The following is a 12460-nucleotide window of genomic DNA, read 5'->3' as shown; positions in this document are numbered from 1 at the left end:
ACATTTAAACTCAGTTTTTCATAATTCCTGACATTTAATCCAAGTAAAAATTCCCTGTCTTAGGTCAGTTAGGATCACCACTTTATTTTAAGAATGTGAAATGTCAGAATACTAGTAGAGATAATGATTTATTTCAGATTTTATTTCTTTCATCACATTCCCAGTGGGTCAGAAGTTTACATACACTCAATTAGTATTTGGTAGCATTGCCTTTAAAATGTTTAACTTGGGTCAAACATTTCAGGTAGCCTTCCACAAGCTTCCCACAATAAGTTGGGTGAATTTTGGCCCATTTATCCTGACAGAGCTGGTATAACTGAGTCAGGTTTGTAGGCCTCCTTGCTCGCACACTCTTTTTCAGTTCTGCCCACACATTTTCCATAGGATTGAGGTCAGGGCTTTGTGATGGCCACTCCAATACCTTGACTTTGTTGTCCTTAAGCCATTTTGCCACAACTTTGAAAGTATGCTTTGGGTCATTGTCCATTTGGAAGACCCATTTGCGACCAAGCTTTAACTTCCTGACTGATGTCTTGAGATGTTGCTTCAATATATCCACATCATTTTTCTTCCTCATGATGCAATCTATTTTGTGAAGTGCACCAGTCCCTCTTGCAGCAAAGCACCCCCACAACATGATGCTGGCACCCCCATGCTTCATGGTTGGGATGGTGTTCTTCGGCTTGCAAGTCTCCCCCTTTTTCCTCCAAACATAACGGTGGTCATTATGGCCAAACAGTTCTATTTTTGTTTCATCAGACCAGAGGACATTTCTCCAAAAAGTATGATCTTTGTCCCCATGTGCAGTTGCAAACCGTAGTCTGGCTTTTTTTATGGTGTTTTTCGAGCAGTGGCTTCTTCCTTGCCGAGTGGCCTTTCAGGTTATGTCGATATAGGACTCATTTTACTGTGGATATAGATACTTTTTTTCCTGTTTCTTCCATCAGCTTCACAAGGTCCTTTGCTGTTGTTCTGGGATTGATTTGCACTTTTCGCACCAAAGTACGTTCATCTCTAGGAGACCAAACGCGTCTCCTTCCTGAGTGGTATGACGGCTGCGTGGTCCCATGGTGTTTATACTTGCGTACATTTGTTTGCACAGATGAACGTGGTACCTTCAGACGTTTGGAAACTGCTCCCAAGGATGAACCAGACTTGTGGAGGTCTACAATTCTTTTTCTGAGGCCTTGGCTGATTTCTTTGGATTTTCCCATGATGTCAAGCAAAGAGGCACTGAGTTTGAAGGTAGGCCTTGAAATACATCCACAGGTACACCTCCAATTGACTCAAATGATGTCAATTAGCCTATCAGAAGCTTCTAAAGACATTACATAATTTTCTGGAATTTTACAAGCTGTTTAAAGGCACAGCCAACTTAGTGTATGTAAACTTCTGACCTACTGGAATTGTGAAACAGTGAATTATAAGTGAAATAATCTGTCTGTAAACATTTGTTGGAAAAATTACTTGTGTCATGAAGGAAGTAAATGTCCTCACCGACTTGCCAAAACTATAATTTGTTAACAAGAAATGTGTGGAGTGGTTGAAAAAGGAGTTTTAATGACTCCAACCTAAGTGTATGTAAACTTCCGACTTCAACTGTACATGTGCACCACCAGGCCAGTAGGCTAAGTTACAGTAGGCTAAGTTATGAAGGGGAAAGGGACCAAATTATTATGGTGAGGCACATGGGCTACTAACAGTTTACTACACAACATACACTTATTATTACTTTCTTAGCTACAGTACACATATCTCCCTGGCATATTACATAATTTATGCACCAGTATACAAGACATTTTTAGACTCACCGTTGTGCTGTGCTCACTTGAACAGGAAGGTGGCGCAGCGGTCCTTGCTTGCAAATTTTGTCATGAAACTTTGTCATCAAAGTCTGGCATTCTCTGGATGTATGGCGCTTTCAAGACAACTGAGAGCTCAGAAAAAAACAATGTTGAATCATGATGTCAGGTCGGAGCTCTAGAAAGTGGTCTGAGTTCCTGACTTGGAATTTCGAATTGGATGACCGCTCAAAACGTATTTCCCTAGTTGGAGCTCGTTCTTTTCCGAGTTCCCAGTTGTCTTGAACTCACTGAAATCTGAGTTTCCAGTTGTTTTGAACGCAGCAGAAGTCACACCGGATTGACAGCATGACCAATGTATTCAACCTTTTCTGGCCCATGGTGTTGCGTGTGAATGTTTATCCTTTTAAGCTTGGAAAAGAGACCCTTAAACCCAGACTGGGACCACACACCCTCTCCACCGAATAGCAGGGGAAGCAAAATAATGATTGCTTTGCAACTCTTGCAGTTAGCCACTGATTCCTTCCAAACCGCTCATGTTGAATTTGTGATTTCCAACTTGTTGTGTAATGTCCAATGTCCAATGGCCGATGAGCACTGATATACGTTTTATCTATAATTTCTCTTCATATCACAAAGATTGAAAAGGATTTGCCAGTAGATTGTCAACCTGATTCATGAAGATGACTGCTTGTCTAGCTTACTAGCTAAGATTTTGAAGATATGATGTTGACATGATCAGTCCAATCAAAGCTACAGTAGATATAGCGTGATTTTGGCGCAGCTGTCTAAGGCACTGCATCGCAGTGCTGAGGCGCCACTACTGTCTTGGATTCTATCCCATGCTGTGTCACAATTGGCTGTGACCGGGAGCCCCAAGGGGCGACGCACAATTGGCTCTGCATGGTTAGGGAAGGGTTTAGCCGGGAAGATTTCCTTGTCTCATTGTGCTCTAGCGACTCCTTGTGGCGGGCCGGGGGCCTGCAAGCTAACTTCGGTCATCAGTTGGACGGTGTTTCCTCCTACACATTGATGCGACTGGTTTTCGGGTTAAGCAAGCGGTGTGTCAAGAAGCATTGCGGCTTGGCAGGTCATGTTTTGGAGGATGCATGGCTCTCGACCTTGCAGCGATGAGACAAGATGAATGGAAAGGCACTGGAGCAACGAACCGCCCTTGCTGTCTCTGCCTGGCCGGTTCCCATCACTTCACTGGGATTCTCTACCTCAAACCTTATTATGGGGGCTTAGTCACTGGCTTACTGGTGCTCTTCCATGCCGTCCCTAGGAGAGGTGCGTCACTTGAGTGGGTTGAGTCACTGACGTGATCTTCCTGTCCGGGTTGGCGCCCCCCCTCGGGTTCGTGCCGTGGGGGAGATCTTCGTGGGCTATACTCAGCCTTGTCTCAGGATAGTAAGTTGGTGGTTGAAGATATCCCTTTTGTGGTGTGTGGGCTGTGCTTTGGCAAAGTGGGTGGGGTTATATCCTGCCTGTTTGGCCCTGTCCGGGGGTATCGTCGGACGGGGCCACAGTGTCTCCCGACCCCTCCTGTCTCAGCCTCCAGTATTTATGCTGCAATAGTTTATGTGTCGGGGGGCTAGGGTCAGTCTATTATATCTGGAGTATTTCTCCTGTCTTATCCGGTGTCCTGTGTGAATTTAAGTATCTCTCTCTTTTTCTCTCTCTCTTTCTCTCTCTTTCTCTATTTCCCTCGGAGGACCTGAGCCCTAGGACCATGCCTCAGGACTACCTGGCCTGATGACTCCTTGCTGTCCCCAGTCCACCTGGTCGTGCTGCTGTTCCAGTTTCAACTGTTCTATGGAACCCTGACCTGTTTACCGGAAGTTCTACCTTGTTCCAGACCTGCAGTTTTAAACTCTAGAGACAGCAGGTGTGTTAGAGATACACTGAATGATCGGCTATGAAAAGCCAACTGACATTTACTCCTGAGGTGCTGACCTCTTGCACCCTCTACAACCACTATGACTATTATTATCTGACCCTGCTGGTCATATTTGAACATCTTGGCCATGTTCTGTTATAATCGCCACCCGGCACAGCCAGAAGAGAACTGGCCACCCCTCACAGCCTGGTTCCTCTCTAGGTTTCTTCCTAGGTTCCGGCCTTTCTAGTTTTTCCTAGCCACCATGCTTCTACACCTGCATTGCTTGCTGTTTGGGGTTTTAGGCTGGGTTTCTGTATAGCACTTTAACATCAGCTGATGTAAGAAGGGCTTTATAAATACATTTGATTGAAGATCGTAACTACCAATTGGATTTCACAAAATTTGGGAGAATAAAGGGGATAAATTATAAAAAATATATAACATGATTTGATGTAATTCTATCTGTGGCCAATGACCTTGAACATTCTTGGATGGGCACTTCTAATGTAAATCTATGGCAGCACCCAAGGGAGTTTGAACTTTCTAGCGGTCCTGTATATTTTGCGGCGACGTAGTGTCCCCAAGAGTGCCAGAACACTGAGCCAATCACGGCGCAACTAGAGAACATTACCAACCCCTACGCTCTGTACTTTCCGCTGGCTGCCCCACCACCACTGAGCTAGCTGAAACACCTGCATTTTGGAGCTGCCTTACTCAAGAAAGCAAGAAAGAGGCCATGTTTGTATGCAGCTTTATTAACTCAATGCCTTGGGAAGGTAGACTGCTGATTTCACAAGTTGTTGCACCAATCCGTAATCAGATTAACAAATACAGTATGAATCTAAGTTCACTCATGAGGATGTCTAGCTAATAGTGAGTTTATGAGGCTACAGTATGGAAACAAACTAAGATAAAGAAGACAGAAATAATTTCCTGAGTCCCAAGACTGCACAGCCTAATGGGAAATAATCACAACAGGTGTGTTTTCTTTTATTCATGTCTTACTTTTAACTGGATTGGTGGACGTCACTCCCCAGATAATATCACTCCCTGTGTCACCAGACAAGTTAAACTTCTTTCTTACACAGGTATCTTCTGAAATCTTGTACACATGGTCTACAAAGGTCAACCTAAAATGTGCATGTAAAATACATTTGAATCTCCATTTCATTGTGTGCCTTACATAAGTGAGCCCTCCTTTACTGTTCTAGGGAAAGCAGATAGGTCACAAGTGCCTTTGGAGAGGTGGGATCACAGGTTTCAGTAGGGTAGGAGGGGTCTAGTACTACTGCTGTTATGTCAGAGATTAGAGCATTTATAAAGCCAGGAATCACAATGCTTTTGTGAGTTTGTTCCGACCTGCAGTGGAGGAGAAGAAAAGGGATGTTTCATATTTAAGGTGGAAAGGAAGTGTTCACACTTAGGACATGAGGACAGGGCCAGCTCTTGCACTGTTGGTGCTGGCACTTTTTTCATCTGCTACAGCAAGTAAGTACAGCCACTCTGGATATCATTATGTATACCAGATAATCCAGGAATATCTACATTATATGTTTTCAAGAAAGTCTTTTTTAAATTTACAAAAGGGATTTATTCCTCATTTAAGGCTGTGGCTCACCAGGATTTCCCAATGTGGGGGCCTCAAGGGGAAAAAATGGTCCAGTGAGAAGGCCTCAAGGGGAAAAAATGGTTCGGTGAGGGGGCCTCAAGGGGAAAAAAATGGTTCAGCGAGGGGGCCTCAAGGGGAAAAAAATGGTCCAGCGAGGGGGCCTCAAGGGGAAAAAAAATTGTCCGGTGAGGGGGCCTCAAGGGAAAAAAATTGTCCGGTGAGGGGGCCTCAAGGGAAAAAAATTGTCCGGTGAGGGGGCCTCAAGGAAAAAAAATTGTCCGGTGAAGGGGCCTCAAGGGGAAAAAATGGCCAGGTGTGTTAGAAATTCCTTGAGGCCCCCTACCGGACAATTTCTTTTCCTTGAGGCCCCCTCACCAAACCATTTTTTTCCCTTGAGGCCCCCATTATTAGCCAGATAATGATCCTATTGCACAAAAAAATTATCAAGTTAGACATTCCCACTGGGCTAAAAATGGACCAGCACATCTGGCATTTCAGGCAACACTTGTTTTATTCAAACCTTTCAGTGTATTGAGGAACACTGCATTTGGTCTTGTCTTAGATGCTTTATGAAAGAGGCTCCACAGTGCAGCACTATGTGCCCTTTGCATGACCATGGGTCAGTTTCCCAGACACAGATTAAGCCTAGTCCTGGACTAAAACCCTTTCAATGGAGATTGTCCGTTTTGATAGCCAAATGCTTTGCAAACATTGCACAAATCTGAATTAAACCTGTTGACTTCCTTGATTTTATGGGGAAGCATCATTGCAGTCATAGGGCCTCTAGGAAGATCCAATGCAGTAATGCATGCTATCTTCAACATAGGTCAAGTAGCATGAGCTTTAAATTAATTGTTAAAAATCAAGAGTGTCATTTGTCACCAATCAGCTGTTTACATTCATTCCAAACAATATAGAGAGTATCTGTCAGCGGCTGTTAATTCTTAATTTAACAGTAAACGTGTACCGTTGGTGGGATCATTGCACAATACAGTAGCCTATTGTAACAATCATACTCTTGATAAGCACCTAGCAGTCTCCCCCAATTGGGATATCCGTATTGTGATTTTGGCTAGGGTGCCATGTATGGATGACCGGCGTTCAATCCCAACTCAGGATTAAAAATAAAACATACTACTACTGCATATTGAAATAATCAGTGCTTATCAGTTTCTTTCTTTAAGGTTGCAACTGAAAGTGTGGTCAGCTCCTTCCTTTTCAACTCTAATGAATACATGCTCTGCTTTATATGTAATGTCTATGATTATATTCCAGAGCCCAAAAGCCGCTTCACACGATATGCATCATGGAATACGAAAATGTATCCAGTCTGGAAAGATGAAGATCCTCGGTACAAAGACTCTTGGAAAGGTATGCACAATTATCCTCTGTCTCAATACAATGTGTGTACACTGATGGTGACAGGAATATCTATGTGAAATTTGTGGACATTTGTGGATTACCTCTGCTGCTCATACAGTAAAGGGGTTTAAAGGCCCAATGCAGTCCAAAATTAGATTTTCCTGTGTTTTATATATATTTCCACACTATGAGGTTGGAATAACACTGAAATGTGTGGACATTTTTGGATGACCTCTGCTCACTTTATATAAAGTAAGTCAAGTATCTCTGTGAAATAGTATACTAATGATATTGACTTCAAAGTGTACATTCTTCCCAACAGGTGGCAAGGTGAACTTCATTGTGGGTAATGATGCACCGACCCTGACTGGAGCCAATGTGACCTTTACCATCGAGCTGCAGTTCCCACACAACCAGAAGGTCACGCCCAATGGAGAGGTGGTGTGGGCTGAGAACTGCACCGTCAATGGTAAGTCCTCCTCCAGAACTGACTGGGTTTTGGTAACCTCATCCCATGTCTGGTGAACAAGATCAGGGTTCTGGTAACCTCATTCCCAAGCTTTTGGCCATATGAGGGTCTTTTGTCAATTATACAGTAATCTTGACACCCGGAACCAAATATTGCATGAATGCTGGTTTCTAGCCAGCTATTGTTAATTAAGTCTGTCACGAGACTACAGTATTTGTATTGTTTTTTCCATTTGGAGACTACAGTGCCATGTTACTGTCTGCAAACATTACATTTTGAGGTTAAATACTACGTTCTCTTTTTCTACATACACTACATGACCAAAAGTATGTGGACACCTGCTCGTCAAACATCTCATTCCAAAATCATGGCATTAATATGGAGTTGTTCCCCCTTTGCTGCCGTAACAGCCTCCACTCTTCTGGGAAGGCTTTCCACTATATGTTGGAACATTGCTGCGGGGACTTGTTTCCATTCAGCCAGAAGAGCATTTGTGAGGTTGGTCACTGATGTTGGGCGATTAGGCCTGGCTCACAGTCGGCGTTGCAATTCATCCCAAAGGTGTTCGATGGAGTTGAGGTCAGGGCTCTGTGCAGGCCAGTCAAGTTCTTCCACACTGATCTCGACAAACCATTTCTGTTTGGACCTAGCTTTATGCACGGGGGCAATGTCATGCTGAAACAGGAAAGGCCCTTCATCAAACTGTTCCCACAAAGTTGGAAGCACAATATTGTCTAGAATGCCATTGTATGCTGTAACGTTAGGATTTCCCTTCACTGGAACTAAGGGGGCTAGTTCGAACCATGAAAAACAGCCCCAGACCATTACTCCTCCTACATCAAACTCTACAATTGGCACTGTGCATTCGGGCAGTTAGCGTTCTCCTGGTATCCACCAAACCCAGATTCGTCAATTGGACTGCCAGATGGTGAAGCATGATTCATCACTCCAGAGAACGCGTTTCAATTGCTTCAGAGTTCAATGGTGGCGAGCTTTACAAGACTCCAGCCGACGCTTGGCATTGCGCATGGTGATCTTAAGCTTGTGTGCGGCTGCTTGGCCATGGAAACCCATTTCATGAAGCTCCCGACAAATAACTATTGTGCTGACGTTGCTTCCAGAGGCAGTTTGGAACTCGGTAGTGAGTGTTGCAACCGAGGACAGACAATTTTTATGTGCTACGCGCTTCAGCACTCTGCGGTCCTGTCCTGTGAGCTTGCGTGGCGTACCACTTCGCGGCTGAGCCGTTGTTTCTCCTAGACGTTTCCACTTCACAATAACAGCACTTATAGTTGACCGGGGCAGATCTAGCAGGGCAGCAATTTGACGGACTGACTTGTTGGAAAGGTGGCATCCTATGACTGTGTCATGTTGAAAGTCACTGAGCTCTTCAGGACAAGCCATTCTACTGCCAATGTTTGTCTATGGAGATTGTGTGGATGTGTGCTCGATTTTATACACCTGTCAGCAACGGGTGTGGCTGAAATAGCCGAATACACTAATTTGAAGGAGTGTCCACATACTTTTGTATATATAGTGTAATTCATAATACATACTCCTCTGTCTAAAGACAAAGCAGAAACCAACACTCGCCCTGTTTTCCTCCAGGAACAAATTGTCATGAGCCAGTGTATCCTGCACAAAACATGGACTGGAATGGTGTCTTTCCTGACGGAACACCCTTCAAGAAGGGCGGTGACAAGCCCCCTGCATATGTGTTTGTATGGAAAACATGGGGTAAAGTGCAGCTGCGAGCACTCTCACCTATTAGGGCCTACATAATTCATGTTTTACTTCATCTCTGCTAAAGATGTTATAAACCTGTAATAACACTGTTATAAGCATGTAAAAAGCAATTTTCTTTGCTTTACAGGTCAGTACTGGCAGGTGTCTGATGGCCCATCCTCCTCCCTCACCATTGGGACAGCCGATGTCCCTCTGGGTTCCTACATCGTGGACATTGTAATCTACCACTACCGCAGCCATGAGAAGTTCATCCCTCTGGGATACGCCTCAACACAGTTCTCCATCACTGGTTAGTGTCATAAATGGATGAATGAATGGACGAACGAATTAATGGATGAATGAATGAGTAGCTGACTTGAAAAATAAGATGCGTGTCTGAGGGTTTTTCTCCATCTCTATATCTTTAGATAAAATCCCCTTCACAGTCTCGATGACCCAAGTGAACGACATCAACGAGGCAGACCTGAGCTTCGTCCAGAACAGAGCCATAGCCTTCACCATCAGCCTCCACGACCCCAGCGAGTACCTGAGTGACGCCGACATCACCTACAACTGGGACTTTGGTGACAGCAGCGGGGCGCTCATCTCCAGAGAGCTGACTGTCACCCACACCTATATAGTGGCTGGTGGCTTCAAGCCCCAGGTGGTCGTACAGGCCGTTATCCCTGATAAAGCATGTGCCACACCAGCTGGTGTCAACCCCACTGGTAATGCTGTCACCATCGGGCCTGCAAACCCGGCCGGCACAACAGGTCATTCTCATCTTGAAGCGCTTTAGTCCAGAAGTGGATTTCTAAAGTCTTAACTTGGATTCTTTGCATCCTTAGTGTCTTCAAGAAGAGAGGATGTGGGGAATCATGGAAAATACTTTTGAGATTCACTCAATATGTAGGCTATGCCAGGATTGACAAAGAAAATAGAACATTTAATTGTCCTGTTTCTACCTCCAGTGAGAGCTCCTGCTGCTGATGTGTCAGCTGCACCAGTGATGGTGGCCACACAGGAAGCTACAATAAATGTAGGCCCATCAGCTACCGCTGAGACTGACATAGAGGTCATGACTGAGGAGGGAGCCTCCACCGCTCGGGACACGAAGATACCTTCTCAAGTTAATTCTGACACGCCAACTGTCCCTGCTGCTGAGGAAGTAGAGCCAGCAGGTACTGTATGTTCTAAACACGTAACATATTCATTTTATCTGATTAATTAAGCAAATTAACTGTTCATCTAATGTGCTTTAGATTGTTGGATTTTCAATTTAGTAACTGGAATCCATTGTTGTTTCTCCTGATACAGGACAGACTGCTACAGGCCAAGCTCCTGTGGGGATAGTTGTTAAGCGTGAAGCCAATGACAAACCCAAGGATGATGACTGTGTGATCTATCGCTATGGGTCCTTCTGCACTGGCATTGACATCGTTGGTAAGTCCACTGTCTCTAAATAAATCAAATCAAATTGTATTTGTCACATGCTCCGAATACCACAGGTGTAGACCTTACAGTGAAATGCTTACTTACAAGCCCTTAACCAACAATGCAGTTTTAAGAAAATAGCTTAAAAAAAAATCAAGAGATAAGAATAAGAAATAATTAAAGAGTAACATGTAAATCTCCATCCTATTTGATTTACGTTCAGGATTATTTTACGGCCCGTCTTTCTCTCTTTGTCTTCAGAGGGCATCGAGAGTTTGAAGATAGTGCAAGTGGACAATGCTGTGATCAAGATGGATGAATCTGAGGTTGAACGAAACATAGTGGATCTAACTGTCACCTGCCAAGGGAGGTGAGTATTCCTTCTCCAGACCCAATTAAGGGAGACTGTCTCAGACAATCACACCATTTATTATTTCCCTAAGCAGAATCATGGTCCACAGACAAATCCACTAGGTATGTAGACCTATATTCCACCACTTAGGCACTAGGATCAGTTTCATTGCCCCAGATCACAGGATGCTGCTGAGGGGAGGATGGCTCATAATAATGGCTGGATTGGAGTAAATGGAATGGTATCAAACACATGGAAACCTCGTGCTTAATGTGTTTTATACCATTCCATTCACTCCGTTCCAGCCATTACTATGAGCCCGTCCTCCCCGATTAAAGTGAAACCAGCCGTCTGTGCCTCAGATTAATCCTAATCCTGGATTTAAAATCATTCTTGCATTTTAGTCCAGGATTAGTCTGGGTCAGGGAATTCAGATTCAGAAAACTGTAATGTCCTCAGAGAGGCAATTCATCTTGCAGCAGTCATAAAACATATCACATCTAAAAATAAATAGCAAAGGAATCCAGTCCTTAGAGTTTCACTGAGTGTTTCTGACCCTGTGTCTGTTCTCCACCCAGCCTTCCCACAGAGGTGTGCACGGTGGTGTCCGATACAGACTGTCTTATGCCCGTCCACACCATGTGTAACACAGTGGCCCCCTCTTCTGAGTGCCAGCTGGTACTGCGTCACTTTTTCAATGACTCCGGCATCTTCTGTATCAACGTGTCCATGACCAACGATGTCAGTCTGGCAGTCACCAGCGCCAAAGTTAGCGTGACCGTGGGTATGTACTATAAGATGTCTGCTCTGCACATCTGCCTCGTCTTGAACCTGGGTCAATCAGTCCAACACCTATTGTTATAGGTAATAGTATAATTAATATATTGTAATATGATGTTATATTAAGTTGTTTTACATGAATTATTGTCTGGGTTTTTTGGTGGCAGGTTCCAGTCTGTCCTCTGCGGGCACTATAGCCATGGCAATGGTGGTCCTGATCGTTGCCCTGGTTGCAGGAACCATGGCCTACACTTACAAGTGAGTCACAAATCAACATTGGTCTACTCTAGTCACAGCTCTCTGAAGAGTTCCATATCACTACAAGGTATAACCTTTTCAGCTTGCTTGAGACATAACCCCTATGGTGTCTGTCTACACTGTATAGCCTTGTCTCAGGGCAACTGTATGCAGCATATTGTACCATTGATAACACTTTTCTCATGACCTTTTTATCTTTTATTTTACCAGAAGAGTCACATTGAGATTTACATATTCTTATAAGTGAGCCTCGGAAAAAAACGTATGTAATTAATAATTTTCCTTTTGTTCCACAGACGGTTCAAAGCCTACCTTCCTCTGAAGGAGGAGTCTGTAGTTGGCTCCGCCTCCCAGAGTGCTGAGAGCAGTCCTGGTTGGAGCTCTGGGCCTCTACTGTTCTGGAACCTTCTGAGTCGATGGGGCCTTGTAGAGAACAGCCCACTGCTCGATGACAGGCTGGTGTGAATGGACAACAACCCATTCAACTGCCAAATACACAACAGCATAGAAACATCTTATTTTCATCTGTCATCTGAAAGGTTTTGCTTTTTCTTTTATGGTTTTTTTATACATTTATTTTTTAACTGAAAGTTCATGAATGGATATAATTTGGCTTATTTCCATCAAACTTAAATGTGCATCCTCAAATGTTTATACTGGAAGTTTTATCAGTGAATAGTATTGTAAACTACTGTGAAGTTAGACATTTTTATGTCTTCTCCCCATTAAAATCCCCCCCAAAACTGTACCAATGTCTTTCTTTCTGTCAAGATAAGGTTGTGAATAA

At 43.9% G+C, this 12460-nt stretch overlaps 1 protein-coding gene across 2 annotated transcripts; it reads left to right on the top strand.

Moving 5' to 3' along the window:
- Positions 1–4940: 4940 nt before the first annotated feature.
- On the top strand, positions 4941–12421 carry LOC106572600 (melanocyte protein PMEL). Of its 2 annotated transcripts, none has more exons than XR_006759296.1 (12): positions 4941–5172; positions 6569–6664; positions 6978–7124; positions 8733–8861; positions 8998–9159; positions 9278–9622; positions 9821–10030; positions 10167–10292; positions 10545–10653; positions 11214–11499; positions 11583–11673; positions 11970–12421. XR_006759296.1 is itself a non-coding variant. In XM_014146932.2 (12 exons), the coding sequence occupies exons 1-12, from the start codon at positions 5112–5114 to the stop codon at positions 12136–12138; spliced, it is 1851 nt and encodes a 616-aa protein (XP_014002407.2). In that variant the 5' UTR covers positions 4945–5111; the 3' UTR covers positions 12139–12421. The 2 variants fall into 2 exon arrangements, 1 of the variants encoding a protein (XP_014002407.2); XM_014146932.2 differs by having other exon boundaries at positions 4945–5172; positions 11214–11419.
- The last annotated feature ends 39 nt before the right edge of the window (positions 12422–12460 follow it).

The sequence above is a fragment of the Salmo salar genome, chromosome ssa15 (assembly GCF_905237065.1).
Source record: "Salmo salar chromosome ssa15, Ssal_v3.1, whole genome shotgun sequence".
In the NCBI taxonomy this organism is placed as follows: Eukaryota; Metazoa; Chordata; class Actinopteri; order Salmoniformes; family Salmonidae; genus Salmo; species Salmo salar.
The sequence above is the reverse complement of the archived record's forward strand: the minus strand, read 5'-3'. Positions and strand labels throughout refer to the sequence as shown.